The 27,105-nt window shown below is 35.6% G+C and overlaps 1 protein-coding gene across 2 annotated transcripts in view; it reads right to left on the reverse strand.

The window, feature by feature from the left end:
* The window catches only part of CEP112 (centrosomal protein 112), a 163,427-nt gene that overhangs the window by 125,449 nt on the left and 10,873 nt on the right, over positions 1-27,105 (reverse strand). For both annotated transcript variants that reach the window (XM_086762479.1, XM_086762478.1), the window contains 7 exons: positions 25,734-25,808; positions 18,646-18,693; positions 18,430-18,507; positions 6,430-6,516; positions 4,470-4,569; positions 3,146-3,264; positions 1,769-1,912 (listed from right to left, as the gene is read on the reverse strand). In XM_086762479.1, coding sequence (XP_086618605.1) covers positions 1,769-1,912; positions 3,146-3,264; positions 4,470-4,569; positions 6,430-6,516; positions 18,430-18,507; positions 18,646-18,693; positions 25,734-25,808 — 651 coding nt within the window. The remainder of the gene's footprint in view (positions 1-1,768; positions 1,913-3,145; positions 3,265-4,469; positions 4,570-6,429; positions 6,517-18,429; positions 18,508-18,645; positions 18,694-25,733; positions 25,809-27,105) is intronic.

Raw genomic sequence — 27,105 nt, forward strand, 5'->3', positions numbered from 1 at the left:
CCATACCATCTGTTTAATTACAGTGACTTCCTTTCAATAAATTACAAACATCTATCACAAGTTGTATCTTTTTCTCAGAACTTCATCTCCTCCTATAAACAATTTTTAAAAATTAGCAGAATGAGAAGAGGCAGGTAGCATGAGGCTACTCTACTGCTTCCCATTCTTCCCTCAATTTATGTTAATATGCACGGAAATGAGAGAACTTCTCGGGAGGCTGGAGTCAAAAAATAAGACACAGCTGTCCTTCCAGGATGTACTTATCAAAGCTATTTTTATACTAACAAAGGTCCAAAGATGAGGGAAGTGGAACAGTATTTTCACCCTCTGTTAAAGCAAAATAAAAATGCAAACATCTGCCATTTCAAGTCAGTGCCCCAGCTGTCACAGAATTGTTAAATGAGTAATGCAAGAACCTCACTCAGCCAGAATGGTCACCTGAACTTTGTCAACTGGCTTTAAATATTTCATGAACACAGTACAGCAAACTTCCCCATCAATGCAAAGGCAGCTGCAGAGTGTGGGGACAGATTCTGGGGGGTGTGGTGGTTGGGTTCAGTTTTTGCCTCTTTTTAAAACAAACAAACAAACAAACAACCCAAAACCAAACAAATAAACAAAAAAAAAACCCCAAAAAAAAAAAACCCACGAGGTAAAAAAGTTGTACCTAATATATCACAAAATACCATAATTCCTTCCTGGCTCCCCATCTCTCAAGGAAGTTAATACTTGTTCAATGCACAAAACCCTATTTATCGGTTCTAAGCAATGGCATTCTTGACAACATGAAACTCTGAACAAGGAAACACTGAAATGCCAACAACAACAACAAAAAAAAACCCTAAAACACCAACCAACTAAAAATCAGAAGAGAGGAAGAGAGAAAAAAAAAAAGAAAACTAATTTCCAGTGACAGTCTAGTCTTTCATCTTAAGCCTTGCCTTGAACTCTACCTTGTTTAATTATTAAATCAGAAGCTGCTCAGCAAGATCTGTCTTGTTTTGATGGTTCTTAAATTCAATCTTGCTGACAGACTGTGTCCATTTTTCTCTCTATTTGCTGTTACCTATGACATGATCTGAATGCTAATTTTTAAATTCAACATTTATTAATAAAGGAATAAATTTTGTTTGACATTGTCTTTTCACTCAACTCAATTTTCTTCCTATCTCACCCTGACAAAAAGTACAGGACACTTTCTTGAGAATATTTGTTAATTTTTTGCTTTTTACATCGTTTACATAGCAGGCATAAAATCCAGATTACACCTCCTTACATGTTTCTAATTATTCTAGGAAAGAAATGCAATAAATTAGAATAAGACTAATTATTTTTAAAATCCTTTTTATATGATCTTTAACAGCAGCATTTGATCATTCGAAGAGGAGGTGGGTAAAAAGAAGTCACATGTCTCTACAAAACCAGATGTACTATATAAACCCTTTCTTACAGTCTACAAGCCTACAGAGACAAAAGCTCTGCTAACTTGGATCAAACCAGTGAGAAATGCTAGAAACAGTCCTTCAATACAAATACATATCTGTGTAACAGTCATCGAATGGCTGTACTTCAATCAGTTTTGTCCAGGGCAAAAATCCTTGGTGGGACCGGCTGCTAGGACACTGTTCTTTCCCAATAGAGAACCACGGCCCCGCACTAGCAAATATTTCTCAGCCCAACCGTATTTATGAAGACTTTTGCACAAATGCATGAAATTTGAATACTACAAGAGACACTTGCTGTCGTGACATAGTTACAAAAAACTTACAGTTGACTTTATCTGTTCCAGATAATCTTCCTTCATTTTGCCAAGACGAGCATTGGTGTTCTCAAGCAGCTCCTGCATGTCTTCCGTGTGCTTCTTCCGAATGTTAAACTTCTCCTTTTCCATCTCAGCCACAGCATTGTGAAGCTGCATCACAAAAATATTACCAAATAATAAATGGCATCTAAATCTAGCATTTATAAGTATTATATCATTATAGCATATAAACAGAATAACTGAGAAGCACAGGCCATAGTTCTGTCCAACAAAACCAGAGCGTTGTCTCACTGAATAGCTCTACTGTGACTACTCTGTAAAGCAGCATTTTGGGAGTAAAGCGAGTCATTTAGAAGTATAAGCAAGTAATTAAAAAATGTATAGAGGCCATAACTTAATCCATACATAATGCAAAAAATACGTGTGTATTTTTGCCACTCTCTGCTACTTTTTTTTTCCATATTCAAACTGAACACCAATGATTCTCGCACAAAATTAATGAATTTCTGTTACAGGAACACTAGTACTCTCTCCAAATACTTACACTGCCAGCTTATCTGTCTCTCAATTTGTAAGAAGCTGGCGAGCCTTGACTATCTACTTGTCTAATAAAAGAATTATTTGTGTCATCACTAACTTTTATATTCTAAACACCAGTGGCTGAAAATAACGCTTCTCTAAAACAAAAAACCCCACCTAACACCAAAGCCTCAAGGTCCTAAGCATACAGGACAAGATTTACGATTTATCTCTTACAAGTCAAGAATTAAAACCAACATCACTTCCAGATGCAGGGCTGCCAAAAAAAAAAAAAAAAAATTAAATTAAGCAGCATACTTCATCTACGAAGGGAGGTGGTTTTGCCCTTTTTGTGACCCTCCCTCTCATGAGAGGGGTAGGCAAGACAAATACTGACAATAATCTGGGCAAAGGTGAAGCTGTCTCACAATAAACACGCTTTTCCCTCTGCTTTGCTGCTGTCTTGAGTCTAACAATAAATAAAAATACGTTGAAGAATTCATGACCCAATGCAAAAATAACAGTTCAAAGGAATCACCGTGGCAGCAGGTAGAAGCAGGTTTACCAAGATTAAAATTCCACGTCAGGTCAAGCAGAAATAAGCATTTCCCCAGCACACCCAGTGACCCGCTGAGGGGGCCCGATGAACCCGTGGAGCAGAGCGACCGGCTGGGTGGGTGCGGGTGTGCAAGCACCAGCAAAAAGACTACTCCAGAAAAAAATAAATTCAGTGTAAGGAAATATCACTAAAAGTAACATATTCCTATTTTTTCTTTTAAAAAAAATTTGTTTTAAGAGACCAAACGCATTATCCCTGATCTACAGTGTAGGAGTCTTTCAAAGAAAGCAAGTATTATTCATTACCCTTTTCTCCCACTCATTGTTCAGAGAATCATTGCTCTGCTCACACATCTTCTTTAACTCCACAATCTGCTTCTCTTTTGCTTCTCTGATGAACAGTAACTCACGAACAAGGGTCTGAACTGTCAAAAACGGGAAAATAAACAACCATTCAAGAGATACCTTCGGGATTTTTCAGTGTTGGCAACAGATGCAATCAGATTATATCCATTTTCCAATTAACCTGGCTTTCTGATGGTTTTTTTTTGGCTCTGAAAAATACTTAATGCATGTGCTTCTTTAGAATTTAGCACTTAGATTCTATGTCACTAAAATATTACAAGGTGCCCTCTCTACTTTATTTATAAAATATTTCATAGTGTGTCTTCCTTACTCAAGCAATACATCAACAAAATTCTGTGCAATCTAAAGAAAACAGGCATTTTACATGCCTCCTTAGGAGAAAAGGTTCTCGTGAAGGTTGAATGCCCAAGATAAACAAGGAAATTAAGTTCCCCAACTTAAATTTCAAGTGATTGCATCAAGAATTCACAATCTGACATATTTTGTGGAACACAAAGCAGGTGCATATTCACTTTTCAAAAGCGACTGATGATTTTCACTCTCTGGCAAGAGCGTAGGTGACTTAAACACAACACGTCACAGCTCAGCGCAGCCACCAGCCCACCACCAGCAGCACCAGATCCCTCACTGCACCATTTAATTTGCCAAGGAGCAGGAAAAAATACGCATGGAACTCTCCCCCTTTTTATACGTAGGTTACCAAACTTGTATATTATTCTACACTGTGCTTTAGTCCATAGCATAAATGGACTCCAAAGAATTTTAAAAGAAAATAACGTTTAAAAATTGCTGACAAACTACACTCAGGTCAACTTTTGTACTTATGACAAATTCAAGACTACTACTCATGTTTGAAATCTCTTGCTGCAATAGTCCTAAATAAATAATACATTGTGGTTTGATTAAAATGTACTGAATGTGAAAATAAATTAACCTTGAGCCAGAGAATCCAAGAAGTTTGAAATAAGTGTTCGAAATGCTTTGGTATCATCAAAGAAATTTTTTTTTGGTGACGCTCATAAAACCTGCAAGTATTAAATACAACAAGATCACACTGCCTTTTGGAAAATTTGTTTTGGAAACTGTACAGCAAAGACTACTGGACAAGTGTCTCAAAATCTAAAGGAAAACATTAGGTCAAGACCTGCAAATGAAGAGGGAAGGGACCCCTGCTCCTAGGAGGAATGTGTAAGCCCATCGCCACCAGAAGGACGTAGTACAATACCGCCACGCAGAAAACACCAACCGTGAATACAAAAATCACCTTTATTCTCCAGTTTTCTAATGGTTGTCTCAGCTTCTTTTTGTTTGGTTTTGTACTGGGACTTCAACACCTCTATTTCATCATTCTTTCTATCCAGAATCTGTAGGGAAAATTGACGATGCTTTAACAAAAGTAAAAAAAACCAAAACCACAACTGGTGCACAAAATAATATACACTGATCTCTGTCAAAGTAGCTGCCTTCAAGAAGTGCTTCAGTCATGCAGGACTAAGTGATTAAATCTAAGTAATTTTCACAGCTAAGACCACCAAGTCACAAACAAAGGATTGATTTAGAAAAATGTAGGCAGTAGAGTAGATTAAAAAGGAGTTTCATGTTTTGGGGGGCGGGGGGTCCTCTTTGTTTTCCTTTAAACTTGGGCAAATCTAATGTTGCTTTTGTTGAGTTTGGAAGTTTTGTGGTGCTACTACTGCAAATAGGAAGTTTTCCCTTTTCATATTTATGTTGCCTAAAACTACTTAAAAGCCTTTAAAATTCTCAGCAGGTTTAAGAAATATTTAAATCATTGGTGAACTTCACTACGCTGTTTTGTACTTCACCAATTGCAATTCTTTGCATGTGTTCCCAGAAACGATGGGTTGGAAGAGAGCAAGAACACAAGGTGTAACTACATTCACATTTCTGTACGCTTTGAATTTGGAAAAAAAATATGCTTCAATACTTGCACACTTTGAGATAGTATTTTAATTTAAACTTTGTGTTTAATAAAGTCATAGAAATTTTTTAACAGTGCCCCAAATCTCTCATCAAATAGAAGCTTTCATCTTAAAACAATATTACTCCGTCTGCATTAAATGCTTTGTGTCTTTACAGATTAATACGACACTATTTAACCTTTTCTAAAATATCCAACGTTATTAAACAACTTCAGAAGACGGAATTGTAACATCAGTTAGAAAAGGATGACAACTCAAGGGATGAGAAAGCATTTAAACTATTTCTTATTCTCACAAAGCTGTTTCCTTTAGACTCTCAGCTTTGCTAGCTGGTTCTGCTTGTGGACTTTGAGAACAGATGAGCCAAATATGCACCTGACCAAATATTAACATCCTTCCAGGAGGCTTTGATGTGTCACAGTGTTGTGTCAACCCACTTCCTCCGAGCCTGTGACTCAGTCTTAAGAAACAAAACAGAGGTACTCAGTAATGCAAAGCTTACAGTAGGATAAGTCACCACCATCCGAACGCTGAGCGTTTAATTCCCATTACACTCCTGGGATCCGAGTGCTTCAGAAGGCACCTAGGACCCCACAGAATTTGACCCCACATGTTTAAAACAAGAGATTAAAAGTAACAGTACGGCTTTTTGCAATCTTCCCAAAAGTGGGGTTATGCAACTCAACAAAGACAAATCCAACTTAACCCAAAGGAAGCGTATCTGGTGTCATTTTATTGCTGTGAAGAACTGAAAGCCACATACAGCTTCAACAATGCAGTAACATAAATAACGAACTGTTTACTGACCAGCCCGTGCTTTAAGATACAGTGTCATACAGAGACAAGAGAACAAGCACTGCTGCTGTATTAATAGGAACATATGCTATATACTTCTCGATTTTCCTACTGTTATTTTTTGCATTTTGTCCATAAAAGTTTAATTAAGTATTTTTGTTCGCCTTTTTCTGAAATCTGAGTGCTTTCTCTCTAAAAGAAAAATCCTGAGTTTCTGATTTCATCAGCATGTGAACCCACAGAAGCTGTTAGGCTGGTAAAAGAGGTTGTCTTGTTCAAACAAATCACCTGTATTCTCATCTGCTTTCTGCAAGTGTTTTTCCCTTCATAAGTTTATGTTATCAGAGAATATTCTGCATTCCTATCAGCTCATGCAAACTTTTATCTACAATCTTAAAGTAACATTAATTGCAATTGTGAAGAAGCTTAAGTACAACTGCTAATTATTTATTATAATCAGATTCTCTATTATTTTAATATACTTCTTACCTTTTGAACATCAGTATCATGCTTCTGCTGTAATTTAAGTTTTTCTTCATGAAATTTACCTTCCGCTATTTTTATTTTCATGTCCAGCTTTAAAAGCAAAATAGAACAGATATTTATTCTTTATTTTAATTAAGTTATATAACAGTAATGATCATTGCATAACTTTTGAAGCTTTCATTTACTTCTTTGAGAAGGCAATGGGAAGTCACTTAGAAATAATTGCTATGAAAAAAACTTACATTGAGTTTCTCCCTATTTTCATATTTATTTGATAAAACTGTGACAAAAGATCTCAACCTAAAATATTTCTTTAGAAAATGAATTTGTAAGATGTTTTAGTTGGCAATAAAAACAACTGCTACTGCCCAGAAAAAGCTATTGTCCTTTATTTAAATAAACACTTAAGAATGAAACTTTTAAATATTTCTGTTAATATACCAAGTATGGTAAACTTTCTTTTATTCTTTAGGCAGGTGTTACATTTACACAAAGACTGTCCTTTAGCCCAGCTGTATGATTATTTTCGTTTGTTTTCTATTATTCATAGATTTCACACTCCGCCCACATTTCCTTTTAAAGGTTACTTATAATAGGATTAAGGATATTACTGCTGAATTTGATTGCTAAAATACATTTCCTGTTTCTGCTTGTGTTTGTTCACAGTAGTGTACTTGAACCCCTCCAACACAATAACCCACTGCCACTTCTTGCTTAGAGTCTAAGTTTTCATCTTTAAAGTATTTTTAAGTCTTTCGCATATTTTCACTATGTCGTTAAAGACTGTCTTCAGGACTCCGCAAATATGATAGGTACCTTGTGTTTCTCAGTTTTCTAAAAAACCGAAGTGACACCTCGAGTTCAGATGCAGGCTACTCCACTTCTACATCCAATCTTTTCTACCGTGCAGAAAGCAAAGTGGACAGAGCAACAGATCCCAACAACCCTCACACTTCAGAAACGGTAGACCAAAAGCATCGGCATGTGAGCACCAACATCCACCAGAAGACGTCGTTAAGCAGTCTGCTGCCAACAGAAGAGTATATATTTGCCTTCTGGATGATCTATGAGCCCATGGTGCTGAGGTCCACCCATCTCGCAGCTAGACACTGGACTCCCATCACCATCCAGTTATTTACAGCTCTCATTTTTGTTCAGCTCAACTAACAACCTGACTCCTAACTCTCTCAACTGACAAACTCTAAAGGAACCAATAAGCCTTTATTTTTATGCCTTTGACTTATCAAAAGAAGTCATTCAAGCATGAATCTTTAACATATACAAACACACTGCAAATTATTAATTTCTTTTATACGATTACATATTTCTGTTCATTGTGACTTGAAAATGTGAGCTACAAAAATCTAAGTCAACTCAAAAAGGCGAAATGCCACGCAGTAAATATAGAAGACCCCTCAAGAACAGAAAACAGAAGAAGCAAGAGCAACAAATCCTTTCAATTTCCAGATTCCGCATCCACCGATACCGAAAGTATCCACTTGTTTGTAACATCACATATAAAGAGGCTACCTATCTCCCAGTCTTATGCAAATTACTAAGGAGGAAAAACATTAGATTGACAATTAATCCAAAGGACATAGATAGTATTCTCAGCTGTCAGACATCTCTTATCATCCAAAAATAAGCATCATGATAAAAATGCAGGGTCTATTCATAAAATATATACATATGTATATATGAAAAGAAATATATGCATATATCCCTCCAACAAAGTGACATTATAGAAGAAAATCTTAGTACCAGGTGATAAATAAGTGTTGATTTTTTTAAAAAAAGAGCACAGTAATCCACTCCCAGATAGACAGTTTGTGAACATTTCATAAATAAATATGACGGTCTTGTAAAAACACAAATTCTAGAAACTAAACATGAAAGAGACTCCAATCTACTTGAATCACATTAAAAGCTTATGAATTACTGATGTATCGCTCTTGCACTCACATAGCTACTAAATCTACACAAACACATTACATTTAAAACTCATTAATAAAGTGAGTGTCTTGGCTGATGTAAATTAATCCTTGGCGGTTTGCATCAGCTGAGATCTGGTCTATGTTTCGTTATTCCACAGGTTGGAAGAACATAAAAATAAATCAAAATCCAAAATTTGTCTGGTATTAAATATGGACATATATTTACAAGCAATGGTGATCGTTCTCAGTCACGCGGCTGTTTTCCCACAGGTTGACAGCAGAAATCCCTGCACTTGCATTTGACTCCCACTCCTTGTCATTAATCTTCCACTTCACACCATCCTTGCACCAGTTCTCATAAGTTTTAGGTCATTAACTCATTGCACTACTTCAAGTGGAACAGGCGACCCTTAAAACTTCACAGATTTTGGGATTGCTTTCCTAAAAGGATTGGCAGCTTCATCTCAGGACAGCCAGTTGCAACCAAACAACAAATTTGAAAAATGCGTCTGTCCAAGATGCAAAAGTCAGCTCTTAATGAAGACAAGCACTGTAATAACAAAATAGATTTTTTTTTTAATATTCAAAGAAAAAGTAATATTTAAAAAAAAAATCTCTTATTTGAAAAATCGCAAACACCAGCTCCTCACCAATGGAAGGCTGAAACGGTGATACCTTCAAAAACACTCAAGGTCCTTAACTTCCAGAAACTTAATGAAATTCTGAAGCTCAGCATCCCAGACATTTTCCTGCCCTGTCTGCTTTGTCCACAACTTAAATAATTTTGTCACTTCAGGACCTACTATATAAATAAATGTGAGGAGCCCCACATTAAAGTGTTTGAAATTCAATAGTTTATGTGCACATGGAGTTTTCAGCTAGTCTTTAGAGGGAAACTGTATTTGTAATGAGTAACTGACAAAAAAAAACCAAAATAAAGTTTTAAAACTCCAACAACATTTAAATGTTATGATGGTCCACAGCTCAAATACACACATGTATCTTCATCACAACTTCTGGAAGTGTGAATTTCAGCACTTGCTGTAAAAATAAAGATATATGGGTTTAAAAATCCTACACTTAAGATTTCTTCTGTGGAAAACTGCTAGAAGAGCCAGAAAGCATAAGGACAACAAAATAGCATCCTATAGCAAAGCTTGGAGTACTGGTTTCATTTATAAATCTGCTTTGTGATCCACCCTTTGTGTAAGGCAGACTTCCAAGCTCACCGCATATGGAGTTAAAAAAAAAAAAAAAAAGAGTCATGTAAACACATTTTAAAAAGTGATCTCATTAAGGCTGGGGTTGAAGCAAAAGGGCTCATCGCTTCACAACTGGGAGTGAAACTTCTCCCCTTCCATTTCAAAGTTAAACACCCTATTAAATACTAATTTCAATAAAGGAGTATCTTCCAAATTAAAACCATACCAAACTGAGTCAACTGCATCTCTGTAGTTACCAAATGTCAAACCTCATTTGTTAAGTTAGACTCATTTTCCTGTGGAATAGCAGTTTGTAACGTTATGTCCTACTCTTCTACAAAGTGCCCTCTGCACTTCAGCTCTATTTATTAAACACTCTGAGAAACAAAATAACCTACAGCAGTATAAATGATCTTTGTAAGTTTTAGAGAAAATAGATAAAAACAACTCAGAAGCAATTAACTGTGCTCACGCTTGTCAGTTTTAATACCTTTTAGTACCAGTTAAGAGGCAGAGAACATGAAATTTATGTCACGTTACCATTCAGATTTAAAAAAAAAAGTGTAGATGTTTAGCTATAGTTGAAAAGTTTGCAACTATGTATGAAATGCAGCCATTGCTGCTGCCTGAACATCATTCCTTTGGATTTCTGTCATTGTTTATTCTCCTTACAAAGAGTATGAGGCAATTAAACCCTAAGGCCATGTAAACATCACTGATGTCAAACATCTGTGCTGGCCCTGTTATTTAAAGCCATGGAGGGTGGTATCAACAGAACTGCTTTTATGTGCCTAGTCACACTTTCTTCCTAATTTAAAAAAACAAAACACCACCAAAACCAGCAAACAGTTATCTGACATGGAGTTTCATCAAATCACTGTCCTGTATTTTCATAGCACCGGTGAGGTGCTAGGAAATTTTAACTAATAACTGTCAAACTTAAACTGATAGAGTCTAATCTGCAACTGTCATAAATCTTTGGGGGAAAAAAAAAAAGAAACAAAGTGATATCTCAGTTTTTCTCAAACAAACATTCATCCTGTCATCATTTACAAAAATTTGTAGGAATACTAAATATCTGATTTAAAAGTAAATCAATAATTAGACTAACAATATTAATCTGAGATAGCTTTGAACTACTGATCACTGCTCACTTGTCTTCACTACAGGGATCATCTTTAGGCCAGAAGTGCCATCTTGAAGGTTCAACATCCATCAGAGATATTTTTTTTTGGATATTTGACAAAATAGTACTTGTTGCTTGCCAGATTTTTTTTCCAAGTCCATGAATATATGGGGGAGGGAGGGAGGAAGTGAGGAAGGGGGAGAAGGATGTAAACAACAAACGAGAACTTCAAAGCAAGAACTAACAATGCAGAACAATTCCTTGTATATCCTACAATATATGACAAAACTTATTTGCCTTGGTGCTATGCAGCTGCCAAAAGAAATCAGTGCACAATACAAAGCTTTGATATTCTCACAGAAGAAAAAAAAGTTTCTTAAAAAAACCCCCAAACCAACAAACAACTCAAACTTTCTACCAAATCATGTTTACTCAATTTTCGCATCCAGAGTTAAAAGAAATAAATATCAGTAATTTATCTCCTACCTTATCCAAGGTAGGAGATACTGTACTTGCAAAACATTCAAGATTTATGATATATACAGACATGCTGACTTCAGACAAAAGTCATTTGGAATTTCACATCATAGTTAACAACCTATCTTTTTGCACTGTGTTATTTCTGTATCTTATATTGTTCCCTCAAAAATCTGAGGTACATTGATACTTTTAACATTTAGAGCAACTTAAGAGTCAGAATAACCACCTAAATATCTAAAAGAAAACCACTGGCATGAAAAAAAAGGAAACAAATTCATACTTTACTTTTAAATATAACATCTAATCATATGGGAACTAATCTTCCATTTTCAAAACTGAACCATTGAAAAATTTGTGCTGAGTGGGGCTTTGAAGTGGAGCTGCAGGTACAGAAGCACACCTGCTGCATCTCCCCAGGGTCCAGCTTGGGCCCCTGGATAAACGGGACTCTATACAACACAGGATTATTTAGAGTCTTTGACAAAGATTTTTTATGATACGCAAAGGAGATTATTTTAAATATCAAGGGCCACTGTTTCTCACTATTTCAGATGCAGACATTTCCCAAAAACACCTAGAGGTATGGGTGGGCAGAGGGGGATAGCAGTGTGTAGTTTTCCCACCTAGCTGGTTTTACTTGATTGAAATTTCCAAGGTTCTATCAGACTTCAAGAACAAAACTTACAAATTAAAGGAAGTCATAAATAATATTTTTCCTAGTGGAACATTACACATAACAAAAGCAGGTTTTCCATCTGGGATTTACATTAACTTTCTTCCTGATGTTGGTGCTCATCCTCTGAGTATAACACAGAAATTAAAAAAAAAAAAAGTAACTACATTTTGAAACAGCAGATCATTAACTACTCTAAATTCTGCACTGAATATCATCAATATTTTTATCCAATGCGATGCCTAAGGTGAAATAAATGTCTTGTAAAGCCTCTGTTATCATCTGCACAAACCAGAGATGGAGTGAAAGAAAGGCCGTATCAAACTAGTGAAACACAAACCAGAAATTAGAATGTAAAAAGAGCCTTTATAAATATGGCATTGTGCCCAGATTCAAAGGTCCCTCCACAAAAGTCTGTGTTTATGCTCTGGACTATATTATTTGACCTAACAAACATTTATACTTCTCTCCACGTATCTAACCTTCTTTGTATCTTTACTCTTTAAAAACACTACAACCGCTACTTCCAGTTATAGTATTTTTACAGAGTACCATTTGAAGAGAAACTAGATATTGACTTCAGTAAAAAATTAATATGACACCACCCCATTTGTATAGCCACTAAAAATGAAAGGCTTTGCCCTAAATCAAATCATACAGCTTCCCCCGTCAAGTAAGGTCCGACTTTTTAAATGACACCCAACATTAACACACCCTTGCTGTATTAAAAAAAAAAAATTGAATGGACAATTGTTGTTATTCATATGTAAATGTCATTAGTCTCTTTCAAGGGAGAACAATGTATTTTTCATAGATTTCCAAGTTGGGGGTGGTGGGAATAGGGAGCACAGCATACAGCTTTGTATCCCAACAACTGTAATAATAAGAAAACAAGTCTGTACGCAGAGTCAACAACACTTGCTTTTTTCTCCCCAGTGCTACTCTTTTTTTTTTTTTTTTTTTTAATATGTTGTATTTCAGCAGCTACTAAACTTTTTACACTCATGTCAGGATCTCCTAAAACAGTCATTAAAATTGTACTCTTACCCTTATTTAACGATGTAGCAATAACACCGTATAGGACCTGCTCTTTCTAGTCAACAGCTCTTCTCCCTTGAATGCTGGGATCTATACATTTTTTTTTTTTAAGAAGACAGAGAGACACTTTGAGGTAGAGATTAATCATGCAGCAAAAGATTAATTCCCAGCTGCTTGGCAACCATCTGGACACTCTACTGGTTAAAACACTAGTTTGAATTGCTAACCTACCTCTTTGATCTTTCTCAATGTCTCCAGCACATATGTGCAATAATTAAAGACATAGTTCACAAACTATTGCCAAAAAAATAAATAAATAACTGTACATGTACATATATATCGCCATGACCAGACCAATTAGTATCAGGAATTATAAATCACAAGTCAGTTTATGAAAACAAGTCTCATCCTGACGTACACTCTGTGTCTCACACCAGTCTGGCAATAAAATTAGGGTTGGGTTTTATTACATTACATTCTGAAGAGTTATCAAAGCAAGACAGGATGCAATCTCCTCACATGGAAGACAACGGACATATGTTCATAGGGACACGACATTAATCAGCCAGGAATCACGTTAGCAGAAGCCAAGATTGCTGCGTTCTTAAACGTGAACTAACAGATTACTATGCTGAATGATTACTTGGTGGTGAGAATCAGTTTACAACTGAATTCTCAATGTAAATCAGGCAGTGCATTCAAAAAGACATCAAGTTTGTGGATAAAAGGAGAAAATTCAAATGAACCACAGAATATTCAAAGCAACAACACACACTGTTCGGAATATTTTTCAGGGGAATAAAACAGTATTTCCAGAACCAAGTTGTCGTAAGAAAAAAAAGTTACAGAAAAGTGAAAAACCAAGATGAAAGCAATAATTATCTTGCATTTTCTTGCCCCTTCTTATGGGCCACACTTGTGTGAACAGAATTCAACATGCATTCTTACATTTTAACAAGAATATTCACCAGAATTTAAAACCTTTACAATTGTTACATTTTGGAAAAGAGCAAGATGTTTATGAGCAGAAGTAAGACTTGGACAGTTCTGGATGAACAGGACAACAAAAGAGGAGAATAGTGAATTAAAAGAAGTGGAATTAAAGAAGAGAGGGATTAGAAGAAAAAAAAAATAATTCCAACACATGAAGCTCCAGTTATTGTAGGATTCAAGTTCTGGGCCCACCTACAGACACTTTTGCAACTCAAATGCTTTCTGAAAGTCCATCAAAAACAATCTCCTCCTATGATTAGTAACTACATCTGAGCTTAAAAAGCGCAGAGAGAATCACCACCCCATGACAGGCCCAAGTAGGTGCCTTTGGCCATATCCAGCTCTCCGAGGTCCATACACGTACTCATCTCTATCCACCTACCAAGTACAGTTAAACTCTAGAGACATAAATACACATGAGCACACAAACATTTTTATTTCATTATAATATACGAGAGAACAGTACTGATACATTTTGTTACCATTCTTGGAATATGTGACCAAAATATCTGTTTTCAACGAGGAAAAAATGTCAAACCCATGAGGAAGCTAAAAGCACAATAATGTTGATTTTACACTGGTGAAAACTCAGCTTAATTACAAGAGTCGTTCTTTTAGGATTCTGTCTCCATATTAGTTTTATTTATTGCTTTTAATTTGGCATATATTAAACATTTAATTCATGTATTTAAATATTTTGCTATAGAACAGAGTAATTAAGAGGAAGAAATAAAAACCAAAAGGACAATGTTCACTGATCACCATCTCCTTCTAACTGCAGAGACGCATATTTTTATCTTCAAGTGTTTTGGTTTTTTTTTTCTCCTCCTGAAACCCTACCTCTTTTCCACGATAACACCAGCAAGTGTCACTCACTCTCCTGGCTAAGTTCTACAACTTTCTCTCCTCATGTTCTTTCCTCCACATTCTACGTATGGTCCCTTTTGGGAAAAATCTGTATCACAGCCCTTATGCAACACTCTCCAGGTCAAGTTGTAGTCTCTTGCCAGATAAGTGAGAAGCACAGTAAATCTGCTGCTTTCAACACCTTAAATTCAGAACACTTCTAGCCAGACCGAGACTTAACCATAACCTCATCACTGCAGCACACTGATTTTATCTTAACAGAAATATATCACTACATCCCAACACTTCTGGCGCAGTAAAACTATATACATGGCTTGATGATCTTTATAAACAAAATTTGCGTCATATAACAAATGGGAGTGCTCATTCATAAGAAAAAGAGAAACATAAATAATGATTACAAAGGTAAAAGTTTTAAATAGTATTTTTTAAAAAGGCTGTATCTTAAACATGCAATTCTTGAGTTAAAAAAAAAACCAAAAACAAAACAACCCCAAGCACTTCCTTTTTATCATACTTCTAGTCCTCAACCCATGAAAACACGTTCTAAGGGGAAAAAGATGTCATTTTCCCATCTTCTACACCCTAAGTTACCCTTCACTGCCCAGCTTCTCTCTCCTTTTCCCAGGACACGTACTCTGTCCTCAGTCCTCATGCCCCAGGGCAATTTGGTGGAAATGACCCTGCAGGATTTCTGTATCCCCCCGAAAATTCCCCCATCGCCTGCCCCAGAGCTGCTCCCCTCTCCAGTTGTGCTGCTCCATTACCCCAGCTGATTGCAGGAACAACAACCGTTTCCACCAGACTGCTTTAACATACAAGAGGCTGGAAAAGCACCCGTGCTCCAGTGTCCAGAAACTTAATCAATGGATTTCCAAAAATCAAAACAGAAAAGTGACGGGAGCACAGTGATAAAGTTGACAAAAACACTGGAAATACTCAATGTTCTCAGTTAACCCAGACAGATGAAGCTCCACAACAGTTATTGCACAAAGCATCGAGCTCGTCCGCTTGCCAAAAAAAAAAAAAAAAAAAAAAAAAACCAAACTTTTTAAGAGTTTGTATACAGCTCAGTACAAATTTACTCCTGGTGTTAATTATAACCTTCCATTTAAAAGAATACAAAGAGAAAATTATTTCCAATATTCTTGCCTCAGATCTGTTTAGATTTCATTTGCTGAGTCTAGATAAATAAATATCTTTGCTTACAGAAATAACTGGAAGGAAATTGAGAAAAATGCTAAGACAAACTAAGACTGATAAAATGAAAAATCAAGAAAGAGATCTTCTTTAAAGAAACATAAAAACTTCTTTAAAGGACACATTAGATATACTAGTTTTTTGAAAAAGGTTAACAAAATATTATATTTTATTAAGATAGCCAAATTTGTTTTTTAATTCCAGAAGAACTTCAAACCCACATCTTAGCAGCGGTGTTGGTTCTGATTTTCTGAAAAATCACAAATAAGAACTTTTTCTCTCCCCACTTTTCCGCTCCATAGAGTATTGGGTGGCCCTCAGGATGACGAAAGGTGAAGTTCAAAGGGACGCTTTTTCCTATTTATCAAGATAAGGCGGTCATGCCATCTGCTCTGCTTTGCTGTACTGCTGAAAACTGATATATTCCTGTTTTGTTGCATCTTCCTTGTTTGAACCCAGGATTTTTCGGTAATGACAGTTTCCCACATGGTTTAATCCATGTCAGAAATATTTGGGGAAAATATGTCTAAAAGCCACTGCCCGATGATACTCACATTTTCATAGATCTGTGATGTGGTTGTCATTGAAAATGACCATGTGTTCAGCATTACAGAGTCAAAACAGGTGCAGGAATGGTTTATGAACAAAGGTCTTAAGGTTAAAAGCAAGAAACCACAGTTATCCTTTTTTATGTTCTCCTGGTCTACTACAAAGCGGTTGAAAACTGTTAAAGAATTACCAGAACTATTCTGTACAGCGCTATTTTTCTGCTAATACGTTTACATTCTAGAAATGAAAAGGCTTTACTCTGCATAGAGCTTCACAACCAAAATAAGATGAAAACACATTTAAGTTTTCTATTTAATAGTACACACATGGTGGTTGTGAAATACTGTTTATAACCTTTCCAGTTTAAACTAGCCTGCAGTCCAGTACCATTAGCACAAAGTACTGGATCTTTACTGTGCGGTTTAGAGGATTTTTCCACTGAACTAGAGCAGCATTCACGGAGTATTTTATGTAGCTACTTGGCATGCATTCCCGTTTATTTAATTTGAAAATATTATTTAAATGACAGCATTGTGCTTTCAATTTTTTTTTTTTTGGTCTATTTTCACATCTTATGAAACTTTGCCTTGCCTCACCCCGGGGCAGCAGTGGTTTGCCTATTGTCAATACCAAAGAACAGTCAATATTAGACCAGAGAAAGTGAAAGGCACATGTATTGTGCGACTGCCATATCAAGAGGCTTGTTTAAACATTAAATTAGACAGCCAGCTATCAACATAAAGCAGACTTTCATATACATTACTTTATTAACAATGGAAGTATCCGCAAACCAAATCTACCATCCCCTCTATCTCAGTTACAGACAACTTCTGAAGCGTTCCTGAAAGTAACTTGAGGAGAGCTCTAACTCACAAGTGTCCTTACAACACACCATGTAAGAGGAAGGACCATTTCATGGTTTGCAGGTGACCCCTTCTTTCCAGCTCGTACAAATCTGAGTCCTACGGAGGTCTAAGTACCGGTGGATAGCTAGGGAGCAGTGTACATACACCTTGATTTTCCAAGAGTTCATGGCTCAGAAATTTGAAGGGCAAAGAGAAGAGTGTTGGTGTTTGTGGTTGTGTTGTTTGTTTTGTAGTTTTTTGTTTGGTTTTTTTTTTTTGGTTTGGTTTGGTTTTTTTTTTAAATCATTTTTCCTAATACACGTTGAATTTCCTTTTCTGAAGTCTGGTCCACCAGATCACTGATTCACCGACTTTCAAAAAGAAAAATGTAATGCTTACATGATTTCTGAAGAACCTGAAATATCTATGTGCTAAACATAGTATATATTTTCATCTCATGACTGATGTTTTAAAGGAACTGAGTAGTTTACGACCAAAAAAAAAAATCATAGACATACTTCCTTAAACTATGAAAAATGTAAAAATGATCACAAAACTTTATTTTTGTACACATTCAAAACAAAATAACACAGTATGAAAGAATTAGATAGGCAAGCTTTGACAGTAATCTTACCAATTAACAATGTTCAAAAGAAATAATACATATGAATAGAAGACGACTGGAGCTAGATGAGGCAAATATCAAAATAATGTAGGTCCTAAAAGAAATAAGGTCTAGATCTGTAGATTTTAAAAGGTATAGAGAAAGTAAACAAAAAACTGCACTAAATAAAGGGTTCCATTGCTTCTGTTAAAAGGTAGCTTGGAAAATTCCTACAATTCAAGCTCTTCTACAGTAAAAAAATCCTTCAAAGGAAGAGTAAATGTGTTCAGAAAGTCTTTTTTATTCCCTAAGTAATTGGGAAATACATTAAGTATTTAATGAAAAACCCTGTCACTTCAGCAAAAATTCTCTTACATGAGATTTTCTGCTATAACAAACTACTTTGTGAAGACCCAATTTCCAAAGAAAGTGCCCTAACTTACTAATTTGGATGTAGTTTTCTTCTTCCAAAAAGACTAAATAGAATCTTACCTCTTTTTCATGCATTCGAAACAGTGTCTGTTCATCACGAAAACTGCTACTTTTTCCTAAGCCAATTTTGGGTGTCATCTATTGAATGATAAGAAGTTGAAAAAAACTTAAGTTCAAAGCAGAAACTCCAAGTGAAATCAATCCTAACCAAAAATGAAAAGTTATTAAGCATGTTTGTTTGCCTGTACAAAATAACGAGGGAATATAAATACCTACCAAAGACACTGGCATTGGTTTTTCCCGCAAATATCTTGGATTTTCTAACTGAAAAACAAGTTAGATAAAAAGTCATCACGTCAGTAATGTCTTTTTTTTTTTTTTTTTCAAGCAGTAAAAAATATCTGCAAATACTCAAAAAAGCTTGCAACAACCACTTTGGGAGCATACCTAATGCAAATGGATCAAAAATGACACTTTTTTCCCCAAACTCTCATGGTTGGATTAATTCCATCTATGTATGTTTTAAAGAATTTAGTAGTTAAATACACAGCTTATACAAAAGATTCCCAACTTGATTGGATAAACTTTCATTTAGATCAGTGTAAAGCTAAAATCATTGTAAATTTATTCTACTCTAGTGTTTTCAAAAAAATGACAGCTGAGTGCATTGAAACTATATCCACACATGTAAGTAATAGAGACAAAACGTAAGGAAATAATTCATTAACAGTAGTGTATAATTAAAGCAGCTCTTTTAATTACTATTTTTAAGAACTGAATACAAAACCTCATTCACAACCCACTTCCTCTATCAGACAGCTTTATCTTTTTAATTTTCTCAGACGATGAGGCTCAAACATCACATCACAGAGAATGCATAACACCCAAGAAAAGCTTTCAAGGGTATAATCTTGTGAAATGTGGCAGTGAGATTTAGAATACGAATGTGACTGCAATACACATCTTACAACACTTAGATCAATTTAATCTTAAAAAAAAAAATAGAGTATAAGGCATGGCAAATATATCAAATGCTTGCACTTTCTCCAATACTATTAAATAAATTTGTGTGTTGAATTTATCAGTGAAAGAAGTTTAATCCCTCTGAAATTTCAATTTGATACAGTATTATTCATTTCCTGTCCTAAAAGGTTATGTAGGACTTCTATATGCTGTTGAAGAGTCGTCATATTTCACCCAGAAGTAGTTGTAGATATTCCCAAGTTTAACACATTAAATTTAAATTAATAGTATTATCTTTTAATACTATAGCTGAAAGAATATAAAAAGTAATATTCTAACAAATAACTGATGTCTCTTTATTGTCAATCAGTTTACTAAAACAGATACATTAAACTTTCTTTCATACAAAGCACCCTAGGTTGGTTTTATTTCAAGGGTTTTCTGTGCTTTTTTTTTTTAATATACCACAATGACTGACATGCAAAAAACGTGGGTAGATATTAGTGAACAAAGGAATCCCATATGCACCTACCGCAAAAAAAAAAAAAAAAATTGTTAATTTTGGACACAGAGGAGCATATTGGTGAGGAGAGGAATGCGGGAGTGAGAACATCATGGGACATTAACACAGAAGATAGATAACAATGGAAAAAAAAAAAAAAGAATAAAAAAATCTAGCAATAAAAAGTATAGAAATTCTAAGCCAGAAAAATTTAGGAGGATCTTCTTTGTCCTACACATTTGTACCTGCAATAGTATCTTCTATCTAAAATTCTCTAACTTCACCAGTATTATACTCTTCCTTCTAGCTCATTTTGCTGACTTCCCCATCCACCCCACACCCTAATCACCACCTGTAACGCCACCCAGGTCTGAGGACAGCCGAGACCCCTGCTCTGGCTCCCCAGAAAACTGAGCAGCACCTAACACTGAACACCCTCCCCAGTACCGGGGGAAATTTTGAGAAGCTTAAGGCTGCAGAACCAAATTTCAAAGGCTTTATTATTTTCCAAAAGCCCCCTCTCTCATGGAAAATGAATACAATCACCCTTTACTTTTGCTTTTTTAAAGCTAAAAATTATTGTAAATATTTACAATTAACTCAAACACTTTATCTAACCATTAAATAAAGCTGTTTACAGTCTTCCTTTCAAAACCAAATAGCTAAGGTATATCCTACTTGTTCATGAGAGAGAGGGGAAATGTGTATCTAATCCTTTGTATGGCTTAAGTCTTGCATTTTTTGATTTTGTAACAGCAGCCATATGTGCTTTGAAGTTAAATGTTCCCACTTTGTTACTTGTTGTGGATTTTATCCACTTAAACTGATCTGTAAACATTTAATGTCTCAACATTCATTCTCTTCATGCTGGTCTTCTGCAAAACTTCTTGCTCTCAAAATTATACCACATTAAAGAGGGAATATCACAATAAAGAATGCCCAAAAAAGAAAAAAAAAAAAGCTTGTATTTATGAGAAACATGCAAATTTAAAAATAATAAGCAAAAGGTCAAAGACAAACCAAAATACATATGTATGAAACTGAAGGACTGCCATGAGAATAACAGTAAATCACATGCTTTTTTAAGAGCATGAACCAAATAAATGTCATCATGAAAGACATCTTTATTTGAACTAGAATTGAACTCTAATTTGTAAATACCACTTCTTAACAAAAATGGCATTTTGAATTTCTTTGAAAAAAAAGATTTTGGATTCTCCTGTTCCGTTAGGCAGTCAAGCGGACAACAAACCAAGTTTCAATCTGTGAGACCGGCACAGTCACCTCCTAGCACTTGAGTCCTCGTAAATCAGAGTTGGGAAGGCTTTGGATGATCAGATTCCCCTTAAGAGATCCCCATTACTTAACAGAAATAATACACTGTATGAAAATACTTATTCTTTTAAGTTGAAAATGTACGGTAGAAATTTGCGTAAAGACACAGATTTCAAAACCGAATTTGAGTTAAATTAGCCATAATTTTAACTTTAGTATTTTCAATTTGTATTTCTATATAAAGCGATCACAAGTAAACATTTCTCAAGTATGCAAGCAGTAAAGCATTGATAGGAAAAGTAAAACATGCTGAGATGGTTTCCCCCAAAAGCAAGGACAGTATGAAAAAAATCACAACCTTGAGCACTAAGTACTTCCACAAGACTCATCCTGGGGACAGCAACCCCCCAGGCTGAAAACAGCGCACGGGCTTTGTAACCCTCACAGCCCAGAAACTTAGAGCAAAGCTTCTGCTCTTCGGACATGGCAAACAGCAGCACAACCACCATGGTAATGTTAGGCTTTCATTCTGCCCCTTCCCAAGTCCCACTTTGTTCTCTGGAAGATGTTTATCAAGGTATGCTGATCTTCAATAATGCAGAACTGTAGCTTATTATGGTTCAGTAACAGAGTCAGAAGGTATGTTGGATATATTAAGATTCAGGGGAAAAAAAAACAAAAACATTTGGATCAGCAAGCTTGTTGCACATTCCCCCTCAAGCTTCTTCAAAGACAAATGTGACTGTTTTGAAAACAAGGATGGAAAAAACACACATGAAAGAGTTAAGAACACTTAAGATTTTGAAATGGTAAACAACTAAACTGAACCTTGCCCTCGGTTCTTACTTTAATCTAACAAACCCAGCCGGCCAGCATGTTCCTTACAGAAATAACTGCTGAGTAGCTTCAGGAAATTTGAGTAAGGACATTCTTATCTAACATCATAATTTGTAGGGAAGTTCACTTTAATGCTGCTTCTGCAGTCTTAGTGGAAGGACATTAAAGCACATGAAGCCTGTTTGTCAGCATGGAAGTTGAATTTATTTTTTGAAGTCACACCAGCACTTGGAGTTCACTGTGGGAAAGTTTTTACAGTGTTGCTGCCCTCCAACACCACAACATATACAGTAGGTATGTTTATAGTAAGCAGACAGACTAAGACACCAAACAAAAGATAATCAAATGGTTTGTAGAGAAATGGCTGAGCTTAACTAGACTGGAAAGACAGAGGCAGACGTGAACCAAGTACACAAAACAGGCACAACACACACTGGTGCTGTAGCCACCCAAAAATTCTCTATGCTTACATCTACTTTAACCCTGTGTTATAAGTAATTTCTCTAAGAAAGGAGAACATAGTACAAACTACTGACCGAAGAATATCTTTCATCATTTCCAATGATGAAAGTTATGTTCTCCCTGATTAAAAAACCCTTTGCTACTTCTCCAGGGTACAACCTCTTTGTACACTTTCTACCTACAATGAAGTGCTGGATTTCCTGGGATGTTGCTTTGTCACACCTAAAATTCAGTGACAAATGAAATTGTATCAGAAGCATCGTGAAAAAAAAATATATAGGCAGGTCAGATAAGAATATGCAGGGGTTTAATTCATTGTCGCTCCTTTACATAACTTGAAATTTTATACCCAAAAATTGTGTTTGTCTACAAGCTAAAAAGCTTAGCAACTACAAGAGGAAAAGAAGGAAAAAAAAAAAAAAATCAAGTTTAATTCCATTATCCAGTAAGCTCCCTTTCCTAACACTATATAGAATCCACAACATTTAATTTTTTTTTTTGATGCATAACTAAAGGGAATTTGAGGATGTCCCGTTCATCAAGTGTACTAAATTTGCAACAACATATAGAATGTTATTGACAACTGTTAATAAAACAAGATAGCTGATGGGATTTTTATTATATTCTAAAATAGCTAAAGAATTACACTGAAAGTTCAAAGCAACAACATGACCAAAGATTACCTGCATTTGTCTAAGCTCCTGGCTCTGAAACATTTCCCTTCAAATGGCGATACAGAAGGATTTATTTTCTACACTGCAAATGCAACTTCAAGGCATGAACACTTAACAAAGGATAGTCCCCACATCAGTTTAGATAAGAGTCAACAAGGGCTAAAATTTAAAATTAGTTTATATTATTATTCCATGTATGAAAGGTAAATTTATCACCATCAAACCTCAACTTCTTTTTTAAACATTTATCTTCACATGACTAGAAACTAAAGAACTTGAACAGTAAAATGTTTGATAGTCAGGCATGCTGCAAGGCAAATGGAAAATTCTTTTATTACCCATGAGAAGCAACAGTATTAGCAAAGTAATGCAACAGCCTTACTTCTTGTGTAGAAAATGTTGTTACTACTAATAACAAATATATCCAAGGCATCCACATTACAATCTGTTAAGCTTTGACCTCTCTGCTTAGTAGAGAAATAATAAAATTATTTTCCAAAATTTTTCACAATATTTTTAATAATAATTTTTAAAAAGTCTCAGCTACCGATGTAAGTATATCATAAAAAGTGAAAACACGTTCAGTATCTCATAGCTGGAAGATGCTGTTTTTCTCACCTTTATGCAGAGCACCTATCTCGGTACTTGCAGATTCTTGAATAAAGCACATTCTCCATTTATACTTGCTCACAATAATAGCTTCCTAAAATTTCAAGGATTCTTAATAAGAAAAGTCTGTTTAAGGACTTGTCCGAAATTCCCAGGATCACCTCTGTCTCCATCATCGCAAAAAAAAAAATAAAAAAACCAAACCAAACAAACATACAGAGCCACACATTCTTTGCCAGACTAGCAACTTTGATTCACCAGTTATTCCTTGACATGCAAATAAAACTAAAAAAAAAAAAAAACAAAAAAGTCAAGGAAATTTTGAAAAGCTTTTTAAAGACAACTGTTTTTTATAACTGGCAGTTCAAAGTGAAAGCCATTCTGTATTTGCTCTTCTAACTTTCCTCCACTATTGAAGTGTTCTTTCAGGTGAAGGGTCTTCTGTATCTGAGGTGGGATCGCTTGTAAATTAGTAAGCAGGTTTTTAAAATGTTTAGTAATCACATATTCTTTAAGTATGAAACTCTACTTAAAACTTCCTGATCCTTGAAGAACCCATCGGAGGCCGTGATCCATAGCAGGGAAACGCTGTTCAACAGCAACCACTTACAGACCTCTCTTTTACCACCTCAAATCCTCTTTGTCAGGTAACTCCCAACAAGTCTTATCAGGCAAAAATCTCTCACTAGCAACTTGTTTAATTACCATCCTTGGAGAGGAGACTTGAAAAACTGATTTATGTGTCATGGTAGCCAATTTGTTATCCAAGAGAGCTCCCATATCTGTGGCAGATCATCACAGTTTAATAACCATCCATTATCAACACGATTGCAAACTGGAATTCCAATTAGAAAAAAAAAAAATTAAAGAGATAAGCAAGCAGGCAGATCAACACTGATATCAAAGTGTTGGATAGAAAGAGATTCTTTGTCAGCATCAATTGGAACAATTTGTAAAATGGCCATGAGCAAGTTTCCCCCTTAAAGCAGCTTTAAAAGCTCAAGGTATTACAACTACCTGTTCATATAATCCAGGTATTTATACAGCCCAGATATCCAAAATCTGCAAGTGAGCGCTTGCACATTTGTTTCAGACACCTGCATAGCACTTAGCAAAGTGGAGTTGACTGCTATTGAAAAGCTTTACAGAGGTCCACTCTCCTCACTTTACAGAACTAAAATTCCTGAAAAACATATTCATCTAAGTCTGGAAGTGCTAGAAATTGATCTTGTCTTACTCTATAAAAGACAACGTGCTCCAAGGAGCAATATCATGCACCCAAACTAATACTTTCACTAATCTCTACTTTCAGTTTGGAGAAAGCAGTCAGGCACCTCCTGGATTGTCTCAAGGTCAAGACTTCCTTCTTCCTCAGAAGCAAAGCAAGAAAGCAATCTGCATTTAGAAAGCTTCCACAAAGGCAGATTCTTTCCTCAGCAACGTAAATTCACAAACACGCTATTCTTTCCGTGAGGAAGGGCCACAGAGCTTGTCTAAAGATTCTAATTATTAAAAGGGAAGGAAAGAGGTTAAACACACTGAAGAGCCTCCTGAACACTTCCAAAAGGAGGCAAACTCTGGCAAAAAAAAAAAAAAAAAAAAAAAAAAGAAAAAGAAAAAGATAATGGCTTGCAAACTCTGTATTCCTTAAAAAAATAATAATACATAAAGCCAAACTCTTCTTTCATTTATACAAGCATAAATTCAAAATAATGTTATTGAGTTACCAAGGAACAGTCCAAAATTCAACATGAGTAAGACATTTGGTGACCTGCAATTCCTGACCAGCAGGAATTACTACTTTGTTTGATTTATCAGTAACACAATTACACACAATAAGATTATTATTGCTTAAAAATAAGGCATTTTTAAACGTTTTCTTCTCAAGGTGACTTGTAGTCATAATAATCTTTTTAAGCACTACCATTTCTAAAAGACTAATTCCTACATAAAGTTTTGTTGACGTTCTGAGATGCAGGCTACACTACCAAGGAGTTTACATTTCAAGTCAATAAATAAGTAATATACTGTGTTTATTTTACCCCAAGATTCCAACTATTGAGACGTGCTTCAAGGTCACTGTCATCCAAAGAAATGGATTTTTTATGACGATGGTCCTGGAACATAAAAAAAGTCGAAGAAAACATCAGAAGAGCTGGCAGATATACAGGTTAAAAAAAAAACAAAACAAAAAAAAACAAAAAAACCCCAAACTTCTCATTAGACTTGGCCATCCCTACACTGCTTTTCCTAATAGCGTCATACGTCTGACAGCTTTAATCTAAATAGCTCAGTTACCAGTAGGGTGCTGTGCTAAGAAAGGAATTCAGGGGATAAATTAGCCTGCCTCCTCACTTAAACGTTGTTCTTTATTTTACTTATTGCCAAAGCAATGGTCTCCTTTGCAAAGGGTGAGTTTACTAAACAAAAATCAAAATATTCCATTCTTCAGGCAACATATTTATTCTAGAAATGAACTGTCTCCACAGTAACTTTTGTGGGACTAATCCAGAATTCAGAGATCACCTGATCAGCCTCCAAATAAACAAAAAATAATTCAGGGAAACCAGAGCAAGGCAAGGATAGTCACAGTGTGCAGAGCTGCAAAAGCAGAGGATGGAGCAGCTGCTGCCCAGCTCAAGGCTAGGAGTCCTCTTTGCAGAAAGAGTTTCCAACATTCAGTAAGGACTGCAGGTACTACTCCTCAAGGCTCTGTCTCTCAAAATAAAGTTTTTACTGTAGGACAACAGCAACTACTGATTGTATCTAATGTATCAAATAGGGGAGCTGGTACAGAAAATTTTCCTTCACTGAGATATAATACTATTTAAAAAAAAACAGAACACGGAAGCATGAATTAATTTGTCTCATTGTTGGAAAAAGGTTTCTGTATTGGCACACAAGCGTTTCTTTTTTAAATCTGCTCATTCATTATGAACATACAGTGAATGGAGCTTTGACTTCAGTTAATTGACACTTGGTTGAGGCACTTCTTAATGTTTCTTAAAAGACTCCCTGTTCCTCTACCTGGGCCCAAATTACGCCAGAACATTTGTGCGTCACTGACAACAGAACAAGATCCTATTTGTTCCAGCCAGCCAAATGTTCATCAAACTGTTTGGCAAAGCAAGAGAGGATTATTTCACTTAAAGGCCCTTTTAAAGCCTGGAGATGGAGATTAAGAACAATGAAGTGCAGTGATTTGTCTAACATTGCCCTGGAAGCTTGTGGCAGAGTCAGAAATGAAAAAAACCCAAACAAAACAACAAAAAACCAAAGAGTTTTAAAGCCCAAATTCAGATTTCAACTGAAGGAAATCCTTCCCCCTCCACCCCCATACCCCCCAAAAAAAGATCAAACTATTCCATAAGAAATATTTCTTTAAGTTAAGTAAAACAAACAGGAAACCAACAA

This window comes from Chlamydotis macqueenii, chromosome 18, assembly GCF_036417535.1.
Source record: "Chlamydotis macqueenii isolate bChlMac1 chromosome 18, bChlMac1.mat, whole genome shotgun sequence".
Classification (NCBI taxonomy): Eukaryota; Metazoa; Chordata; class Aves; order Otidiformes; family Otididae; genus Chlamydotis; species Chlamydotis macqueenii.